The sequence below is a fragment of the Sturnus vulgaris genome, chromosome 3, assembly GCF_052056855.1.
Source record: "Sturnus vulgaris isolate bStuVul1 chromosome 3, bStuVul1.hap1, whole genome shotgun sequence".
NCBI classification, from domain to species: domain Eukaryota; kingdom Metazoa; phylum Chordata; class Aves; order Passeriformes; family Sturnidae; genus Sturnus; species Sturnus vulgaris.
This window is the reverse complement of record NC_142245.1, coordinates 56,440,369-56,463,171: the sequence shown is the minus strand read 5'-3', so window position 1 is coordinate 56,463,171 and position 22,803 is coordinate 56,440,369. Positions and strand designations below refer to the sequence as shown.

Below are 22,803 nucleotides of genomic sequence, written 5' to 3'. Positions count from 1 at the left end.
CTTGAAAGTACTCCCACACATTCATTTCACCTTCTGATAGCAGCAATCAGCTGTTTATACATCCATATCCCACTGCTACCCTAATGAACCTTCAACTGCTCCAATCTCTGTGATGCCTTCGTTGCTTTGTAAACCCAAAAGCTTGTTCAACTGTATTTTACACACGTCCTACCCTCAAGACCCAATGCCAGCCCTTTTAAGAAGACTTCTGGCATTGATGCAGGGATATTACAGTTAGCTTAGAGAGAAGAAGAGAAGGAGATAGAGAGGTGGAAGGGAGAGGAGTGTTTCTATTGGACAAACTTGGCAGCAAAAAGCCATACCATGGAATTTCTCCCATAGCACTAAAACTCATTCCCATATTCACTAAGACTGAAGTATTTACACATAGTTTCCCTCTCTTCCAAAGTATTCACAGCATGTTTTGTTAATGAGATATTGTGGCAGCAACATTAATCTGTTGCTAAATATGTGGAGTCAAAAGTCTAAAATTAAAGTTGTATTGAGACTTACATAAATCACTTCTCAAACTAATAGGGTTTTAATCTAAGCAGAGTACATATGAATCAGATGCAAAAAGTTCCTGATTTTTAAATTTCCAGTAGATAATTTCCAATTATCTTATGTCTTATACATTAAGAAAATTGACTTTAAAAGCACATAATTCCACTGATATAAAGAGTATGGCACTTTCCCACTGCAGGCACTTGACTTTCAGACAGGCTAATTTAAATACTGCTGTGTACAGAACCCTGTTTGTGTCTATGAGGAAGTGTCTGTGCTTTTTTATTTGTCTTGTCAATACTCCAGTTTCTTAGTTTGAAGAGAGAGAAAAAAAAAAAAAAAACGAAAAACAAACCCAAAGAGATCACCACATTTTATGTGTTATGAGCACTCCAAAACTTATTTTTTCATATTAAATACAAGTGTCAGACAAGCCTAAGTTAATCACAACTTATATAATACTCCCATGCTAAATTAATGCACCATTGTCCTCATTGCTCATGTCTGACATTAAGGCTTCCATTCATCTCCATACTAATGAAAGTGACTGCTTCACAAAATACAATTCCATTTTGCACAAACTGGTTCTTAGATTTATTAGTGAGGCTCCTGTCAGGAAAAACCTTGCAGAATGTTTCTGTATATAGCTTCCTATCCTATAAAATAGACATACTTTTTAAACTAACTTTCTGCAGTGTGGGGGCGATCACTTTACTTCAAATGAAAACTACTGTAGTCACCGCCACTGAAAACTCTTCTGTGCTAAGGAGAGACTTCATCAGGTCTCATATGCAGCCAAGAAGAATGCCTCTCTTCCCAATTCCCTTTACAATTGTACTTTTCAGGAATCTCAATACAGGCTGATGTGCCAAACCCAAACCTCCCATCACAACTAATAATCAAACCAATGATTGTGCTTACACCATAAGTTTTAAATCATAGAACTGCTAAGGTTGGAAAAGACCTCTAAGATCATCAAGTCCAACCATTTTACATGGATTTCTCCAGCTTACAGTGCCTGAAGTCAAATACATCCATTTGAAATAAGATACTCAATTCCTGCTTCTAATGCATACGAAAAGAAACAAGCAAAGACCTGAGTTTGCACTTATTCTTTCTTCTCCTTACGATATAAATGCTATGGTTAAGCTTTTTTTTTCCCTTAGTGCCACTCAGAAGCAGGCTTTGAAATCCCGTGACACTTGATGCTGGCAAGTAAACGCCTTCACAAATTCCCGTATTCCAGACTGATTTACTGGCCCTTTCATGTAACATATCCTGAACCCCTGTACCCCTCCAGTTCATTATATATTTCCAACATAAAAGCAGGATGCTTTTGCTATTAAAAATATTTTAGTTACAGGAGGTCTTTACAATAGCTTTGGCACATCCTGTACATTCTCTGATAATCACATAAGGAAAACTTTTTTTGGCTCAGGGTCATTTTCATGTCCTTTATCATCAATGTACTTTGTCTGCTTTTCCTTTTTTAAGGCTCCCCTGTTTAGTGTACTTAGCTGAGTTTGCAAGTTTTCCAGTTAACTAAGAGTTTTCTTTATTACATTTTCCAAATGGGCTGGAACTTTTGCAAGAGAGTCCCTCATGAGCTATTGCCTCTGCTTCCAGTTCAAACTGAACAACACAATGCAGATCAGTATTCACAATGAAGCAGAAAAAAAAAAAAAAAAAGAATTAAAAAACTTAACAAAATTCTCTGGGGTTTTCCGTAAACATGCAATTAGAGTTGGCTGAAGTTTATACTGCTTCTTTTTCAGCCCAACTGTTTTTTTCTGTCAAGTTTTCCTTGGCAAGATCTGCAAACTCACCTTTAATGTACTGTTCAGCATTCGAATTTTGTGGAGTTTCTCATTAATGGAGGGGTTTTTGCTGCGCTTGATAAATGACTTCCTAAGCTCCTTCTTAGTGGACAGCCGACGATCACCAATGGGAGACAGGCTTGCTTGCTCCAGTGACTTGTAAAGTCGCTCCATCTCATCATCATCATCACATTTTTCCTGGTCTGCAAAGAAAAGAATGAATTGAGTATGAGAACGTGAATGTGGCAGCAGATAACAGAAAAGTTATTGTCAGCCATCAGAAGGTCTCTCAACCAACTAAAAAAATAATGGTATTAGAGTAAAAGGGCAATTAGGGTAATTTCTAGGGTAATAATGCCTATGAGAAAGACATACTTCCAAACTCACATGTTTTTAAGAATCAGGTAATGATCCAAACAGATGTGAGCCTGTATCTCCACTAATAGAGTGCTGCTTTAATGCTCTGAATGTGTCACAGACTTTGAACTGCCAGTAGCTCTGTATTTGAATGAAAAAACTCTGGTAGCATCGACACACATTCACCCCTCTCTGCATGCTACACACAGTAAATTACGCTTCTACCAGGCAGCTCACAAGGCAAATTTTCTTTGGTGTGCTGATTTATTATCAGGTTTTGGTAATCATTGAAAATAGAGTTTTAAAAAAATGAGCAATTAAAAGAAAAATAGAAACATTTCAGAAGCCCCAAGAGAAGGTCCCTAGAAAACAGATTAAAGCAAGAATCGTTGGGACATCCAATGTCTTGTCCCTGAATTTCACAGATTGCAGCAGAGAATTTGCTTGTAATGCCTCACAACAAAGCCTTGATTATCTCCACCTTAATTATTCTGATATTGCTCCCAAGCTGCAGGACCATCTTACAAGACAGAGAGTACATGAAAGGAAAAGTGAATAAACAGCTGAGAAGAGCATAAAATAAGATGGAAATTGAAGCAAAGGTACTTCTCAGAATAAAACAACTTATAAATGAACAGACAAAAACTAAAATTATATTGGGCATATGTAGGGGCATTTTAGCAGAAGGCCATTTTTAGCAACAGACTGTGCTACTCGCTTCTTGTCCTTCAGTCCACCCAGCCTCAGTGATCGCTAAAGGAAAATCTTACAACTATTGCTGTTTTCAGGGTGCTAAGGAATCCCTCAAGATCCACTTTGGATACCACTTGGTTTTATATCACTGGGGATAGTGGTGATGGCTCTTCTCAGTTGCAGTCCTTCCTATTCCCATTGAACCGACTGGGCACTTTTTTGTTTTAAACATTTACTTTTCTAAATCATCTGCAGTTAGCAAATATATTCCAAACAAAAGGAACAAGTCCTTCTGCTCACTCATGCTGCTGCAAAGACTTCTGCAATATGTCAGCATGCTAAGGAGGCTGCTTCTTATCTTTTCCATATTTTACAAAGTACAGCATCCTCCTACATCTCTGTTCTTTCTAAATATTTAGGTTACGAGAAAGGTTTATGATATGCTGCAAATATTTGCCTTCACTGTGTTTCTGGCCTATTCTTCACTACTGTGTCATTATAAAAAGCCTGCTGTAATGTGACAAAAACTAAATATAACTTCCAACATTGGTACATTGCTGAGGGAGGAAAAGGAGAACTGTTGTATATTTAACAAGCTGCAGGAAACAGGAAAAAAAATGGAAGTGTAAGGCATAATACACAGCATTAGTATTTCCTGAAAGCTGTTGGCACATGCCGTGAGGCTCGTAATGACTAGTTTCCTGCCTACTTTCTTGGGATGAAGCAGCTGTTTGTTTCATTAGCCAGCTTCTCACAGGACTGGCTCAGCTCTGCTGTAGACATCACCCATCAGGACTGTGCACAGTAATACTTTGAGAGAGACATTGATTTTTATCAGCTATCCAAGAAAGACTATGTAAGAAGAAAAAAAGGTTGCTTCAATCCTGTTCAGCAACTTTTAGATAAAGTCAACCCACAGGAGACTTAAGGTCCCTGTTCCAGACACCTTTTGTAGCTAATTCATGACCTTCCTCAGTATCCTATAAGGGTTACAAAGCAGCAAGCCTGAGAAAACACCCTCACTGAACACTCTTCTTCCATGCTGAATATTCTGATATCTTCTATGCACTTGTGGGAAACTGTAAGGAGTGCAGTAACACTCAGCACAGAAAAAAATGGAGCCGAACTTGGAAAAGCCCAGGAGAAGGCTCCCAGATGATGCACTTGCCCAACAAAGTGTACTCAGCTCCTGCAGACTTTCAAGACTGCTACCTTGAAACTCCTTTCCTATTTCTTATTCTTTCACCATTCTTACCCTCCAAGGGATTAATCAGGGTCAGGTAATTTCAAAGGGAAAGGAGTGGGTGAGATTCTTCATATCAGGTGGGTAAAGAAAGTGGCAGTAAAGCAAATAAATGGAATTCCAGCAAACTGCTGGAAAATAAAGGTGAGTAGAACTTACAGGTTGTGTAGAGCCAGGTATGAGTTACATAGCACTTTTGTCTCCATCTTTGATGAATTTCAACTACATTTAAAAAATAAAAGAGTATTCTAATGTTGTGTGTTTTTGTAGAACACTGTTGCTGTCTGGAAGGATATGTCTGCCAATAAACCTCTATAAAGTGAGGCCAGACTATCTGTTACCTACCTGGAATTTTACCTTCAGTGTCCTGAATACCCTTGAGCCAAGTTCAGAAAGAAAAAGCCCACATTTTGCAGGCTTGAAGCTGCTACTGAATGCACTAGATTGATGCTGTAAATCTGAAAGAGGGAGAGGTAATGGAGGAACTGAAAAATTCTGATTTGGGGGAACTAAAACACAACTCTGAGGCTTGATGCCATTTATCTGGAATTTCCCTCTAACAGGAGGTATCACAGACAAGAACAGCCTCCCAGAGCTTCAGCATGTCTGTTCTTCACCTCCTCAATTTTCAGCTTCTGCTCTCCTGTCATCCAACTTGCCACAGGCTGGAGACATTAAGTTATTGAGACTCCCCATTTTGGAGCATCAGTACAGGAGCCTGTCTGAAATCTCAACTTTAATGCTCTTTAGGCCTACATAAGTGAAATTATCCAGAGCTTTCAAAAAGCAGCTGTGAAAGTTGATTGTTTCCCTGTGTAAAGATATAGAAATTAGAAATACTTGGCAGAAAGAGAATTTTGCCTTGAAAACCACGTCCAACAGAACGTATCTGACTAAATTTATCTGAAATGTAAATATTTATTCTCCCATTCTGTAACTGAGATCTCACAGACCCCCAATTGTGTATTAATCACAGGGAAAAAAACTCTGCTTCTTCCTCCTGCTCTTGCTACACTTATAAGCTTCTTGTATCTTTGCCAGCATCTCTGTTTCTAAGTCTGCTAAAAATTTTGATGCTGTTGGAAGAGAACACATACACCCAAGTCTGGGAAGAGCAGAGGAAAAAAAAGTTGTAAGTGATTTTTGCCTTTACCTACCTATCCACCCCCTAGCCCTTCTCCATAGTGGTAGTAGACTTTTTGACGGGAATATGAAGTCACTTCAGGGAAATCACATTTCCCACATAATTATGGAACAGAAAATATATTTAAAAAATCAATTACTTGAGCATAACTCAAGCAAACTCCTCACTGGCAAATGCAGAACTAAAGGAGGAAAACTGGAAGAAAATAATAGAAAAACTTTGTTACCACAGACAATTAGATGCTATTGCCTGACAGTATAGTAGACTCTATAGTGAGGGGTGGAATTTTAATAAACTGCCTGAACTAGAAACAACGTAAATAAGTATCTCTTTTTCAGAGGGCTCAGAAAATCATAGCACCCTACTTCTCACTGTGATTTCTAAAGCGTTTTTGATGAGAAACAAAACAATTGTTCAAGTTGTTTCTCTACACAGTTGTTCTCACCATAGGCACATTTCTCAGCTAGTCTCAGCCATGAAGTAGCTATTTTCTATAACTTTTGCAGAAAGAGCAAAGGGGCCAGAGCACACCAGAGGATCTGTTCTGGCTATTACTGGCACAGGCAGACTCCAGAGAGGAAGAGAATGTCAGTAGGGAGAACAGAAGGAATTGAATGAATCCATCTCCTATTTAACCAACTCCTTCCCGCAAAACCAACCCAGATAAAATCCAAGATGTATTTGAAAAGCTGTACAGGTTTGAAAATATCAGCACACACCAGATCTTTCACAGCTACCAGAACTTCTACAGAGCTAAGGTAAAATAAATCAGAAGTGATAAAATAAGAATGTCTTGCCAAGATGCATTAACTTCATATGATCATGAAACCCTCAGAAAATGCAAGGAAGAAGGATCTTATTGCTATAGTAGATCTCTAAATAAATAGAAACACACATTGCTATTTTCTTGTATAATCTCTCAGTTCCTGTGGCTTCCTTTAGCTGTCACAGTGTTTGATCATAATGGTGGTGCATCAGAGTCATATACTCTTTCTTCCAGTGGCTGCCAGAAGAAATTCAAAAGATGGAGTTCAGCTGGAGAGCTCATCTAGCCATCATGGAGGGGTCAAGGCCAGCTTCTGGATACAGTGCACGTAGTCAGACAGCTGTTTGTATTCTCAGCTGTTTCTTGTTTACCTTTCAGTTTCTTTGCATCACAGGCAGCTTAGAATCCTTTGTCACTGTGCATGTAGCAAGCTGCATCACCAAAGATTCAAATATTCACAAAAAATAAATGGATGCATAATGTTGGTTTTCTTTCAAAAGAAAAACTGATAAACTCCCCTTTGTATCACTCTCTGGTATGTAACATCTCCTCAGTAACTGGTGCAGAGAATTAATGCTGACAATGTTCATAACGCCACTAAGAGTGGTTGGAAAGACTGTCAAAAATAACATATGTTATGGCTCCTTGCACCAGATACTCAGAACTGCTTAGCAGAGTTCATTAAATAATTACTGTTGAAAAAGAATCCATTATCATTTCGTTGAATCTGTAGCTTTTCTTATAGAGATCCATCTGTTTATTTCTGAAAAAATGTTTCTTTTATTGTTTAATTCATTACCAAGGTTTCTTCACTGTTTTTGTACTTTTTCGTGGTAAGCTCTTCCCACAAAACCACAGCTACTCTTTCTTCCTTCTAGGTACCAACTTCTCTCACATTGGTCTCCATTTCTAGACTTTGTCCAGCAAAGATGCTCTTCAGTTCTAGAAAATTTTCACCTCAACCCTAGGCTCTTATCAGCTACAACCAAAAATCCAACTTGTGGTTTTACCTTGAACCATGAAGAATGTGGCCAAAAAACAGTGTGGCAGGGGTTTTTTTATCCTCACCAGGAGAAAGAGAGAACACAGACACACCTGTAGGTTCTGGGGGGGACTGGAATCAAAGACTATCAAAGAACATAGCTGTTCTGGTGACAGCAGGGCCATCTTTATACACAGGGAACATTTGCTTTCAGGACAAATGTTGACAAAAGACAGACTTATCTCCTCCTGGAAGCAGTCTCATTACTCTGAAACATGTCAGAAATGCAATGTAAAGCAAATAATACTGACTGCACTGAGGTATGCCTCTGTTTTGCATCAGATAACAAAGGTGTTCTTACCAGTATTGCAAATAAGGAGAATCTGCAGCTAGATTTTACCCAACAACTTGAATTCATCTCACAGTATTTGTGCACATGCTTATCAACTATCTGGAGAGGGAAATTCTTGGGGGAGAAGTCACAGAGCCAGAATTGCATTCTTTTTGGTAGCTTTCATTTGAAACTGAATTGTTACTTTACATTAATCCTTCTTTTCCTACCTCATTCTCAAACTGAAGTAGCTTAATCTACCTGCAAAATATTTCCTTAATGTTTTCAGTGATCATTGCAGGAGAAGGCCCCACACAGCAGCGCTCTCCACACCCAGCCCATAATATGCAGATTGATACAGGAAAGACAAACCTGTGTGTGGTGTACATTTACTTGGTCAGCAATGGGTTATGATGCAGACAAGGGCTAGTGAGGTTATGCAGTTTCCATAGTGACTGTCTTGGTGAAATTATCTATTTCTGGAATTCTGTCAGTGATCACCACTGTGGGTAGGATAAGAGTGCTCTGTGTTCTACCATTAGAGTTGCCCATCAACTAAGCAGTGAGCAATAGAAGAATTCATTTCTCCAGGAATAATCTTAATCAAAATTAAACCATCTTGTACACTGCAGGAGTGTATACCAAAATATGCCTTGATTTACATTTTAATTCCATTTTATTGGTATGATTGATCCTATCAAACTATAATTTAAGTGATTATTAATGTGTCATGCTAATTCTATGGCATCCATAAAAGCATTTGTCACCCTTACATTACAATGGAAAGCAGTAACCTATGCTTTATTGCAGGATTTCTGACAATACCAGAGGAAAATATTCTAAGCAAAAGTTTAGATTTCTGAGGAGCAACCATTGAATCTTTGTCAACAGGATCTATAAGTCACTATGCCATTTATGACCCACATTCCAACAATAAACTTTAATGTCCCTAGTAATGTTTTCCAAAGACATTACTTTATCAAATTTAACCCAGAAGGTAAAATTACAGAAAACAATATATTTAATATGTCTTTGTGACATTTTCATTAGAGACTACATTTCTGCCAGCCCCAGCCTTTTCACTTGCAAAGCCAGAATTAAGGGAATTAGATTCCACAGTAACTCAAAGCACAGCACTCTTTTCCAACACATAGAAACAGCATATATGATCACTCTGGATTTTAATTCTTTCCGATCTTTATTGCTGCAGAATTTTCTAGCAGAGAAGCCTACAAAATGGATAAGGTAGGTGAGCATAAAACACTGAGTAAATTTTCACTTTTTATGAAAACTTTTTTTGTGTGTGTAAAATCAGAAAAGGTATGACAACATAAAGCTTTCTGAGCTTTGATAAGTGTCGCCAGCTTTCTAAGCGCTGATATTTGAAAAACATAGGGGGACTGACAAGGTAACTAACGTGCCTCATAGTATCATCTTTCAGTGTCAAGTTCACCTACAGAGAAATACCCTGAGTTCCTAACAACTCCAGTGCTGTTTCTTTCCACCACTGCATTGCTTTCAGCCTAAGCTCTTAGGTGCACCTTTCTTTTGCATTGTGCTGAGACAAGCCTTCTCTTTCAGCAACAAAGTACTCACTTCAAATCTTTACAAGGATTTGGAATCACAGGAAGAGCTGAGGCACAGGAATGTTGTTGTTCCCTTATGCATTACCCCTCTACGAGAATAATTGTATGCCAGAACAGCTCTAAGGCTTCAACTGCCTTTAATTCAGAAAGAAGAAGCTTTGCTCAAACAGCAGGAGATATTTCTTTGCTACACAGGGGAGTTACGAACAGTAACAATGACCAAATTCTGGAACCATGCCATCTTTTTCAATTAGCAGTACATTTCAGTAGGAGGATACTGTGCAGATACCTATTTACTTAAACAAAATCCAGTCTTAATAGACTTTCTGATTCAGGATTTCAGTTGCTTTCTCTTGATTACAATGAAGCTTAATGAAGCAAATAGGGAGTATGTACTTTGAGTAAATGCAACAGCACATATTTGTAAAATTGGACTGACTTAACCCCATGTTCACCGTTCCCTACATATTACAGTTTTGTTACAGTGCCCATTCTGTGACACACTTTGTTAACATTTTTATTCAATCCTAAGTAATAAAAGATATCTGCATTGAAATAAAGAATGTTAATAAAGCTATGTCTATGCCAAATTTATATACAGGGGTTATGATCTAACATATAGACACAATTTGAGAAAAGTTGTAAAGGTACCTACCAACCAGATACTAGGTTATATATGTAATGCACAATAAATTAAATGTTACAAATGATGTGCCACTGGAAAACTCTTCAGTGAAGAATACAGAGGAAGGAAGGCGAAAGGAAGTTAAGGAAACCAGTAACTCTTATATTGTATGGCTCTGAAGCAAAAATCTCTCTCATTAGCTCACCTTTGGCTAGTGATCGCTGTCCTGCTGCATCTGGCACAGCTAGACAATGTGTATCTGCACTTAGGTAAGAGGTTTGGGGTCCACCACTGGGTTCGGAAAGCAAGACTTCCTGGCTTTCTGCTGCCTCTCCACAGACCACTTCTGGCGGCTCATCAGAATGGATCTGTACGCAGAAGGTTAAAGGCTGATCAGCCTCTTCTGTGGCTGAGCTGGTAACCAGGTCAAGCCAGGACTGCCTCTCGGAATAAACCACTTTGGATGTCAGGGAAGACGATGATTCTTGAGAGTTGAAAGTGCTTTCAGGGGAGGAGAGAGAACAAGATGCTTCACTTGACAGAGTTGAGGTGAATGATGATTTCTGCTGATCCTGCTTTCCCAAAACAAAAGTGAGGGGATGGGGAGCGGGAGGGGGGGAAGAAAAAAGAAAAATTATTTACAAATTCTTCCTGTTTCTAGGTTCTACATGATTTACCGATATGCAGCTGAAATGCTAAATGACCAAAATTGATGTAATCATCCAAACAAGGCTGTGGTGTTGCAATCAATCTCCTTTCCTTCAGAAACCAAGCCACCAGGAAGCCAGAAACAAAAGTGATATAAACCTGACAATGCCTAGAAACAGAGACCAAGGAAAACTATTATGCTGAATGTAGCCTTCCTTGATCAGTCTCACACTCACCTTCTTTCTTTAATTTGTCTTCACTTTATTGACCTAATCAAGATTGAAGAAGAGAAACTCCTAATTAGCCATTGAACATGAAGCACTTAACAGTTCCACCAAAGTAATAACCAGAGGTAGACAGAAGGGATCTCAAGCACTGAAGTACAGTAAAGAAGTATTTTTTCTGGTCCATTCAAGGGATAATTGTTCACCAGGGTAAGAAGGCCTAGCAGAAACTATCAGAAGCCGTGATGAGATCATCTTGATATGAAAGCCAGATTTCTTGCTACTGCAGAAATTTACTCCTTCTGCATATCATCTCCTACTGGTCAATGCCAGCATTGGAATACTAGACTTGATGGACCACAATTTTGGCATGTTTCTGTCCTCAATATTTATGTAGAATAGATCTGTGTAAGGATTAAAACAGATGATAACTAGACTGAAAATATTGAAACTTACTGAGAAGATGTTGCTAGGGAAACCTGGAAAAGCTGAAAACACAGTAAAGGGGGCTAGCCTGAAATACCTATTTATAACCCAGTCAACCAGAAATAAGCTTTATTCAAATAAACAAAACCAAGAGTAACAATTTTTTTTATTATGATTTTTAAACTCTGCAATTCAGTGTTGTATACTGTAATGTATACTACTTCCTTCTTACATTAACAAAAGCCTTCCTGTGCTTCTAATACAGCTGCATCACATAGTAGTCAATTCAGAGGATGAGGAGGACCAGTATCAGACTGTGAGCACTATTTGCTTATAGCAGCTTCTTCACTTTTGTAAATTTTCTAAGCCATTCATAGAATCATATAATTGCCAAGGTTGGAAGAGACTCTCTAGATCATACAGTCCAGCCATCCACCCAACACTCCCACTGCAACTCCTAAACCACATCATCCAGCTCCAGATCCAGATGCTTCTTGAACACTTCCAGAGATGGTGACTCCACCACCTCCCTGGGTAACCTATTCCAATCCCTGATCAACCTAATGGCGAAAAAACTTGTCCAATATCTAATCTGAATCTGCCCTGTCCCATCTTAAGGCCACTTCTTCCAGCCCTGTCACTCTAGGAATGGCCCTCACCTGGCTACAACCTCCTTTCAGGGAATTGTAGAAGTCAATGAGGTCTCCCTTGAGCCCCCTTTTCCTGAGACTGAACAAGCCCATCTCTCTCAGCCATTTGTCATAAGACAAGTTGTCTGGTCCTTTCACTATTCCTATAAGGCTGTGCCAAACATTGCAGGACCCAGACATCCATATTCCCCCATGTAAAGTACAGCACTGTGTTTCAGGTGTGCTTTTGTTTCTAAAATAGAAACCTTCACATGTGCATCCTCAAACAAAGGACAAGGAGATGCTGTCGTAAACTAAGAGTGCTAAAAATGCCCTTGGGAGCACAGGTGATATGAAGCATTTAATCTAAGAGCTCCTATCATGACGACAAATTGTTGAAGAGTTTATAAAGTCGGGAGAACAATTGAACGGTAACAGTGGTAGAATGGTAGATGATCTAATTTCAATTCTTCAAAGCTGAAAAAGGAAGATATTGGATCTCACCTATATTTTTCTGGGATTTATCGATTTTTAAAAAAGTGTTCTTGAAATGAAGACTGTGCCCCACTGAGGGGAATATATTTTTGCTTTAATTTTCATTGTGTGTTAATTAAAAAATATGAGTGAGAATAAATATGACTGCCAGAAGGTGTTTCTTTTTCTCTGCATATGTGTTGTGCTTTGCTTTTTTCTTTGGCATGACAAATCTTTACCTGACTTATTTCAGTGACTTCTTTGGAAGTTTTGCAATCATCCATATGACAAAAAAATTCCACTTGGGGATGTTTTAAAAAGCAGATTATAAGGATTTCACTGGAGATTAATGAGTCTCTTGATATTTTTTAGAGAAAAAAATATGACCATTAAACTCTTCAACTGCTTTTTGGTCACTGCTGCAATCTATTGTCTCAACATATCTGCTGATTTTTAACTGTATATCCATTCACATGTGGACAAATTAATGCAGGTGGTCAGCTTAACTTTTGTCCTACAGATGTTATAATTTACTTGTTCCTCTCTTGCTTTTTTCCTCCACAATAGCCAAACCCATGTATACACATGGAACATCATAATCACTACGTTTTTCTTCTGCAAATTTCAAAACGGTTTGAGTCAGCAGAGAATAGAACAGCAAGTCCAACTTTGTGCTAGAAGTACAGCAAAGTGTTTGCTGCTCTAAAATGTAATAGAGCCTACACCTGGGTTTCTATTAGTTTCCAGACTAGTAGTTTTTGGTTTGGAGTTGATGTCAAGAAGTTTGGAGGCCTTTCTGCTTAAAATAATAAAAATAAACTCCAGTCAATGCCTGTGGCATTCTTGACACTGAGCTGAGTTGACAGGTTAAGTGTCACTTCCAGTAGCAATTTGAGAAAATTGAAGTAGGCCAAGTGCTGCACTCACAGAATATGAACCCAAATCTACCACATTTTTGAGATTTCACAGCTTGCTTCAAGTACTCTGCAACAAATAAACAAGGAGAGAGCCGTGTTTAACCAGTCTTCCCTGAGACAACCATAGGCTCCAAACCTAGAATTCAGTTTTTAGTAGAAGTTGCATTTTCCCATTCCTCCATTCCTTCCAGTGTTGTTCTTGTTTCAGCACTTGTCCAGAAGCGAAAGGGGTATTAAATACATTTTTTAAAAGAGGACTCTGACTTGCAGTCAAACAGAGCTGCTCCTACTCACTATGTAAGCAAGCTGAGCACAGGGCAGACCCACAGCAAATGGAGCTTATTCCAGTGGCCAGTTCTGGGGTGAAAAGATGATGCTTTTGCTCAGGAGACGCTAACCTTTGTCCACAAGAGAAAGGATTTTAAGGGATAAGAAGAAGGGAAATCAGCTGTCAAAGGTAAAGGCTGAAGGGAAGATACACTTTAAGGGAAAGCTTGAGAAAGCAAGATCTCTCAGCATCTGCACCACTGCCTGCCTCCCACGTGCTCTCTGCCAAAACGTGGAGGCCAGCACTCAAGAGGAGCATATGGGAAGGAGACAACCGGAGATCGCCTCTGCAGCAACAGACCAACAAGCAGCAGGAAGCCAGAAAAACAGAAAACTAAAAACAGCACCTGTTTAAAACTCATCATCTGGAAAAATGCAGGCATTCATTCAGAGGTGAGCAGACTGAAAACACATCTACAGTCTCCTAAAGGCAAGCCACTGAAGTATAAAATTCAAGACACTTCATTAACTGATCCATGCCCCTGAATAACTGCGGGGGACATATTGCCAAAGTTCTTCTCTTCTCTGATATTTATAGCCACTCAGTCACATTTAACTTCCAGTTAATACAAGCAATAAAGAATCACGCTCTACAGCAGTGAACGCCTCACACCCCCGAGTGTCAGGAGGATTGCTCCAGTGATAAATGTTACACGTTTCAGGAGAGGAAGTGAAGATTGGCTTATCTGACTGAAAATGAGGGGGGCAAGTGGGTGACATGCACTCCCAGCTTTATGTGAGCTAATTAGGGATTGCCAGACAGACAGCCCTGTCCATGACATCTCCTTTTATTAATGCTCGTGATTGCACAAGCTTCTCTAGTTCATCTGTATATTTCAGATTTGCCCCTGCTTCGCTGCTCCTGTGCCACCCCAGCTGCTGGGCGTAGCGTGCCACAGAGGAACTTGTACCACAGCAGTGAGGCAGCAGACACTTCCCTTCCTTGAGATGCCACGAGAATGTTTAGCACTACGGATATTACTGCACACCTCAGTGTTAACTTTGAGGAAGTGAACGGTAAAGCTTGAATCAGGATTCCTTATTACCAGCCCAAACCAAATCACTTATTTCTAAACACTTAATTCTTAATTCTAAAAGAATTAAGTAAATTTGACTTTCCATTTTAATGGAAAAACTTTTAAAATTAAAAATGTGGCGACGAAAATTCTCACAAGGCTGCTCTATAGTTTCCAAAGCATGATATGAACAATCTGTTTATTCCAAAATTGCAGCCAGAACCCCAATGCCTGTTGCTAGCTCCAGGAAAATTTACTGGTTACAGAGATTAAGAGATTGCATCTGCTACTTGCAAGAGCTCTCCCTGACTTCTACTACAAATGAAAATTTTCTTTTAAAGGCTGCAAAGAGAGGGAAAATAACCCACCCTAAACCTACTGGTGAAGCTACCTGTCATAGCAAATTAACAATTTTTCTTTCTTTACTTAAAAAAATTAAAATGGAAAATTTTAAAAAATTAGATACTTTTTTTTTTTAATTCATTTAAATCGCATGTAAGAGCAATGAGATCACTGGAAAAAACATTATATAGAAACAAGATTAATAGGGCAAGAAGTAGATAGTAATTAGGTAAGCCAATTTGATTAGACTCATGAGGGTTCATAGTGCTTATATTAATTTATGAAATGAAGTGAGACAGGAAGGAATATTCTGGGACAATATGCTACATAGATTTTGGAAGAATGCCTATTTTCTTTTTTCATAGTCTATTTGTCAGATATATAGGGAAAAAAACAGATTTTTATCTTTGTGTGAAGAGGTCTCTTTCCCTTCACCTCTCTTCACTGCCACAAAAGCAGCTTCAAATTCAGCATTCTTAAAAACAGCTCACTCAAATAAATAAATACCAAGCTGTTGGATATGCTACCAAGGTCACAAAAAGTGAGAGGTTTCTGGATGGATTTCTTTAAAAAAAACAGAGATTAGGATGACAAAAACAGTTTACAGCAATGTGTTAAAAATCTTGTAAAGAAAAGACAGTTTGTGCATGAGGTAGAACGACACCTTCCTTTCTCCAGCAAGATAAATAGGAAGGAGCCAATCTTTGACAGTGCAAAGCTCCCTGTGGTGCAGGATGTGCCAACTGTGTGCTCTGCCACGGGGCCAGCAGACTGTGCACGAAGGTTTCACAGGAACACAGCATGGATTATTTCCAGACACGGTTTTAGGCTATTCCTAGAGGTCTTCCACCTCAGGAGACTTTTGTTTCAACCTGCTTGCACAAGAAACAAGGTAAGAACTGGAACACTTACCGAAGGAGGAGGTGGTGTCTGGGATGTGTAGGGTGGAGGTGGCGTGTCTGTTATTTCTGGATCGTCGTGTTCGCTTTCACTGTAGCATTCTGAGGTAGACATGGAAAATGAGCAAAAATAAAGAGTTAGACCAACATATTGCTCTTTTCAGCACTGTGGCTACCAAAGATCACCAAGAAGGATGTTCTGGATTCAGGACTACACTTTAACAAGTCAGTGTCACCTAATCCACTGGTGGTAATGCTGGAGAGCTGTTGCAAGTAGCAGAGGCAACTCCTTTATCTCTGTAACCAGTAAGTTTTCCTGGAGCTAGCAACAGGCACTGGGGGTTTGGCTGCAATCTTGGAGTAAACAGCTTGCTCATATCATGCTTTGGAAACTATAGAGCAGCCTTGTGAGAATCTTTTGTCACACATGGTATCTCATATAGACACACCATACAGCATGGCAGAGCATGGCAGTACACATGAAGAGGTAATACCAAAAGTAAACACAGTACTCTAGGACTACCCTACTTGTCTCTCTCTCTCTTTTTTTTTTTTTTTTTTTTTTTTTTTTTTTAAACAAAAACAAACTCATAGGAGCTTCAATATCTCTTGGCATGTGGCAGAGGCAGTCACGCTCTGTGCAGCAGGTGAAAACACTTTCCACAGATGTGTTTAAAGGCGGATTAAATTAAGTGATAATCGTTGATAAAATTAGACACAGATAAAGGGAAGCAGAATGTTGCTGGTTCTTATGCCCAGGACCTGGCAATAGTAAACATTGGACAAGATCATAGAATAGTTTGGCTTGGGAGGGACCTTAAAAGGTCACATGGTCCAACTTCTTTACAATGAGTAGGGACACCTTCAACTAGACCAAGCTGCTTGGAGCCTTGTCCAGCCTCACCTTGAATGTTTCTGGGATAGAGCTTCTGCCACCTCTCTGGGCCACCTGTTTCAGTGTTTAGCCAAACTCACTGTAAAAAATCACATCTTTATATCAAGTCTAAAATGGCCCTTTCCTAGTGTAAAACCATTACTCTTTCTCCAGTATTCCCTGCTAAAATGTTTGCCCCTGTCTTCCTCACGGGTCCTCTTTGTGCACTGAAAGGCCACAAAGATCACTTTTGCTAAATCTCTCAACATGAATGCAACCTTTGCAGGAGCAAGTGCTTTCATCCTGCCCTGCACCACATGTGCAGGGGGACAGCACTCACCCCCATCCCACTGAGCTGGGGACATAAGAGTTTGCAAAGACAATGTTTGAGCTTGATGAGGACAACTTGAGTGCCAAGGGTCACAGAACAGAGGCTGCCCCAGTGGTGTCCATGGGATCCAGCACTGCCCTTTGCTGGCCACATGCACTCAGCAGCCTGGGATGTCCAAGAGCCTCTGTCCCAGAGAGCAGGAGTTGCTTAAGCCGAGCTCTGATTCCTCATCAGAGATGGATTTCAGGGGCTCACACCACCAGAAAGCAGTGTGTGTTAGCATGGTCTCTGGACAGTTATCTGAGATGATTTCATCTAAAATTCACTCATTTAATACCCACACACTTTATTTTTCTGCATGTCATTGTAGGGAGAAGGTGAGTGTTAATAAGCACATGGTGAGGGGAATAAAGTTGTAAGAGAGAAGAATTTTGTGCATGAGAGAGAATTTTCTAACATGTTAACAAAGAGAAACTTGCAGAGCTTCATTATTTTTTTCTCCCGTACTCTTTGCAGAACCACGGGGTTTTGATAGCATAGATGCTATCCTGTTTACTGGAAATATATGCTGGCACATCTAAGCATAAAGAACTGAAACTGGCTGCAATAAGGCCTATATCAAATTTTAATACTCTATTAGATCCTTTTGAATAACTCAGTAAAAAGCTTATGCTTTCTACGGCTCCCCTTTTAGGCACACAGAAGAGCTGGAAAAGAATAAACAGCTGCTCCTGATACTCTAAACAGACAGACAATTGGTGGAGGGGGGGATGTTAAAATGCACAGAAAGTATGTGAATACAGAAGAAATGCCATAAAAAGAGCCAAGACTTCTGAAGAATTTTGGTATGTGATACAGAGAGGAAGAACTGGTCAGCTGGAACAGAAGTGACTGTGGGTAGTGACAGTGTTTTAATGAAACATAGCAATGTTTCTGTAAGGACATGTCCAGCCAGGTGCCAGTGTGTGCTGCACCCACACTGAAGGCAGCTGCTGGATCACCTGTGAACAAAACATGCATGAAAAGACAGGGAGGTGTTTGACAGCAGAATCAAAAGGCCTTTTCCTGAGGGGGGAATGGGTGACTATCTTTAAAAACTTTTTTTTAGATTAAGATTGGTGGAATGACTCATTTTTTTCATAATTCTTGATTCAATGAAAAAAACCTGTATCACATTTTTTATGTTTAAAAAAAAATGGTTTCATGTATAAAACTTTGGCCATTCCCATTTTCCATCAAACTCTTCCCATCATGAAAAGATGGGCAACACATTTGCACACTTCCTCCCTGAGTACAAGTATCTTGCAGTTCTTGCTACACAGCCTAATATCCAATATAGCCCTTTATCCTATAGTGTTTTGAGAAAGTTGGCTTCATACAGGAATTAGATGGTGTGAAAATTTACAGGTTTCCTGACAAGAAACAAATGTGAACTGAGAACAAAGAAACTAATGACACTTGCTGAATTCTCCAGGAACCAGTAGTATCTGTGTTTACCAACCCCAAAGCTGCTTTTAATGGCAGAGCACAAATGGAGCCAGGTCAAATTAATCAATAATGTAATTACATGTCCCAAGCCTGGACATAAACCACAATCTTGAATTTTGTGATAAAGCAGAAGGGATGCAAAGAGGAGCACTTCATTGCTTAGACAAAACATGCTGCATCACCTAAGTGTTCATACTACAGCAAATACCAATTTCTTCTTCATAACGACAGCTCCTTCACAATCTCAGCAGTTCTAAAAAGGGCACTGGGTACCAATACTCTAAAAATGGAGGTTTAAAAGCCCAGATGATGACACATATTCCTCAGGTTAGAGTCCATTCCTGGTTTGGTAACATAAGATTACCCAGAGCACTTCTCATTCTAAACCAGCTTCTCTGCCCAGATTTGTGATTTGAGTGCTGGTATCCTCCCACCAAAGAGTTATATTAGGTCAGCAAATTAAGACAATAAAGAAATTGTTTAGAACTTTTAAAGTTTCTCATTCCATAATGAACTCGGGCTTGGCTCTGAAACAAATTGTAGGCTCCAGGATAGCAGTACCACCCCTTCATCCCCCAACACTGCAGTGGTTGAAACCCCCAGGACTGAAGGACACAGTAGGGATGGGTCTGCAGAGCTCAAGGTGTTCCCATGCAAGCTGCCATGCTGCAGCACAGCTCCTGTAATGTAACTCACCAGCTCAAAACCCAGAGCAGCACAACTGTTCCTCTTCACACTTGGCAGGCTTAGCAAGCCAGAAAACTGCCAGAAAGTGGTTACACACCTCTCACAAAATCACCTAGTGTCTCTCACTCACACAGTTTCTCACCATTTTTTCTTTTCCTGTGATTACTCTCTGCAGTGACTATGTGGTTTCTCTGAGCTCAGACAAACCCAAGATGACAGTTCGAAAAAAAGAAAATAGCTGACAAAAATTTGGCCAAGCAAAAACTGTGAAGAACACAATGTAGTTACACACTGAAATCAGTTAGGAGCATACCTTCCTCATTCCTCCTGTTTGGTGCCTGAGGGTCTACAGCCATTCCCAGTTTACTTAGCCACCTGTGTTTGAAACAGAGGGAACACAGAGTCAGGGACACTCACATGCTCTTCAGACTGAGTTTTGCTCCTTTCAGTTGTGTTCTACATCACCACATCTGTTTTCACTAGCCTGATAACTAAATGTCAAAGTTTCTATTTCTTAGATCATCTTCTAGAAAGGCACTAGTTACCTCTATATTAATATTCCCAGTAGTGAGCAAGATTAAATGCGTGGAACATCTTTCACTGACACTGAAAAAAAGGTACTACTGATGACCCAGGAGACACATTTGTGTAAGCTAAAGAAAAAGTATTTGTGCTATAACACCATGTCAGTGAATTAGTCCAGCTGTTGAGGTGTCATCTTTCACCTGAGATGAAGAAAAAGGCATGGGAGGCATAGAAGATGATGTCAGCTGCCCTGGCAAAAACTATTGCAGCACAGTCTGCACCACTTGAAACCAAACATTTTTATCATAACATATTACATTTTTCAACTTGCTATGTACTTTTGGTTTTAGTAAGTCTCACTTCCTGTGTTGTTTTAAGCTATTAACCAGGGTGTTTTTCACTTACCTTCCTAGGTAGCTGCATTTTTCCGGTGCTAGAAACATTCCCTAGTTATATTTTTTGTGTATTATATTTGCCTGCAGGTCACTCAGAGCTATCCACATTTTAAGCAACTATCAACTGAAAAAGCTCAAGCTTTTAAGATTAAAATTCAAGGCATATATAGAAAGTATGAAGGGTAGGAATTTTCTCTGGAAATAAATCATTTTGTATGATTTTGGTTCTACTAAAGAAATAGGAAATTTGTTAGTAAGATCAGCATCAAAGTAACTGCACTTTTAGGCTGCAGTATGAGCAATAGAATTGCAAACAATTCAAAAAAGCAAAGTGTCATTTCTATAAAGAGTGGTCCATTGACTCTTTTCTGACAGCTAATCCTAACAGAATGATTTTTAAATGAAAATCCAACTTAACAAGGAAAAGATTTGGTTAAAAATTCTAAGACTTCATTAATGACGAGGGCAGACAAGTCAAGAATAACTATGTACAACGGGCCAGCTAAATGCATGCAGCTAGTCAGCATACCTTTACTTTTCATGTGTGCATGACAATAGCAAATATATGATAAATTAGTGAAACAAATGACTGTGCTAATAAATCCCTTGTTGATTTAACAGAGATATACATACAGGTATATGCATATATTGATATATGCATGAAGAGTTACAAAAGGTCATGATCCATCAAGCATTTATGCACACCAGGAACTTGACACACACAAATGCTCCAGTGAGTTCAGGGGAACCATTCACATGTGTGTTTGCAGGACTGGAGCCAAGAGAACAGATGTCTTTCAGTCTGTTTCGACATATGCGTGACTATGCACGTACTTTATGTATTAAATGCATGTATTTTATACTTTGCCAAGGAAAACATCATCGGTTGCAACAGTGGGGAGTTAATACAGCATAGTGCAGGCTGCTCTAACACTAGGCTACCTAGCTTTAAGCCAAAATGAAATTTAGTCAAGAAGTGGAGTTTGAACAAAATCATTCTGGGGGCATAAGAGCTAAGACACCTGCATAGATTTCAATCACTCACTCACAGGAGACTAAATATTTTTCACATGAGAATTTCCAGCTGGACTCCAAACTGGCTGTTAGCATATACTAATATCCTCCATTAGCTCTAATTTTCCTTCTCCATATGTCCTTCCATCTCTTCCCTCTTAACCAGGGTTACCCTCTCTACTGAAATATTCCTGTCCAACTGTCCTTTATTCTCAGTCATCCTCATCCTATCTGCCTCAGGAACTTGTCACTCCATTCAGGATCTCTGGTGGGAAACACAGGAACACCAAAATGGATGGTTATCGTCCCACCAGAATGTTCCATGATGTGCCAGCTTGCAAAGGGCAACAGATTCTTTTTTTCTATATTTACTTGTAGGCATCTGTAGAGTACAGATTTATTAATATGTATCTATGTACACACATTACTATAATACTGTACATTTCTGTATCAATAAATCTTTCAGAAGGTCACACACATTCTCTCAACCTCTCTCTTTTTCTGTTGTGGTAGATATGTAAGAGGTCTCCTGTTTACAGAGGAAATGATAGTCATTGCCCTGTGAAAAATCACACAAAGTTCACCAGTAGAGCCATGATTAAAATCCTGGCCTAACTGTTGTAGGAGCTCTCCTCCCACTTAAATTGTACTTCTTTGTATCCAGTATTTGGCCACTTAATGCAATAGCATAGAGAACAGACTGCAGTCTGATGCAAAAAGGGCAAAGATATGAGATATATCTAAACCAGCCAAAATTGGGTCAGTAGAAAATAATATCTTTCTCATAGCTCAATGGTTTCTAAAATGGCAGCCTTCATATCCATTTTTACTTCTTCCATTGAGAACCATTTGGTTGATAATCTTCTGGACATTTGTGGAAAAAAAATCTCCCATCTGTTACTAGAATCATTCAGCAACAGCATGGTTTGATGCTAATTTACATTAAAGAAATAGAACTTTCTACCCCTCAACCGTCCTTGTTAGCTGATATGATACTCTGAAATCAGAAACTGTTATATTCTAGTCCTAGATCACTTCTGGGACTTTTCCCTCTCTTTTCTTTCTCCCCTCACTTCTTCCCAGGAGCTATACTTGCTTAGGACCACTCTAACAGAAGGGGATTTATATCAGCAAATGTTGGGAAGACTGGTATCAAAATTGGGCTAATTATGCGATTCTGATTTCAATTATAATCAATGAACAAAGAGCAATAGCTTTCTTCCATTTAGTGACCAGAAAAATTAGACTCAGAAATTCCCCAAATAACTTTGTCAACGACTGCTTGACAGTGAAAGAATGAACTTTCAAAGGGTGTTCTCATGCATGAGACAGGATGAAACATGACCAGTCGCTCCTACTTACGTGTTCATTTCCAGAACATTTTCTGCTGCAAAATAAAATGTCTTGATCTGTGGGTGGCTGATCTTAATAGCACTTTAGGGAAAAAGAAAAAAAAAGATATATGAAGAAAGCTAGTTTCCATAAGAAAGAAAAAACAATAGCTGAATGAATTATTTAAAATATTTATTCATTCCACTG

At 39.2% G+C, this 22,803-nt stretch overlaps 1 protein-coding gene across 5 annotated transcripts in view; it reads right to left on the bottom strand.

The window, feature by feature from the left end:
* The window catches only part of IPCEF1 (interaction protein for cytohesin exchange factors 1), an 84,210-nt gene that overhangs the window by 9,338 nt on the left and 52,069 nt on the right, over positions 1-22,803 (bottom strand). For 4 of the 5 annotated variants that reach the window (XM_088161709.1, XM_088161711.1, XM_088161712.1 and 1 more), the window contains 5 exons: positions 22,627-22,698; positions 19,644-19,705; positions 15,964-16,052; positions 10,254-10,623; positions 2,331-2,524 (listed from right to left, as the gene is read on the bottom strand). In XM_088161709.1, the coding sequence (XP_088017835.1) occupies positions 2,331-2,524; positions 10,254-10,623; positions 15,964-16,052; positions 19,644-19,705; positions 22,627-22,698 (787 nt within the window). The remainder of the gene's footprint in view (positions 1-2,330; positions 2,525-10,253; positions 10,624-15,963; positions 16,053-19,643; positions 19,706-22,626; positions 22,699-22,803) is intronic. The other variant, XM_014886022.2, reaches the window with a different exon arrangement.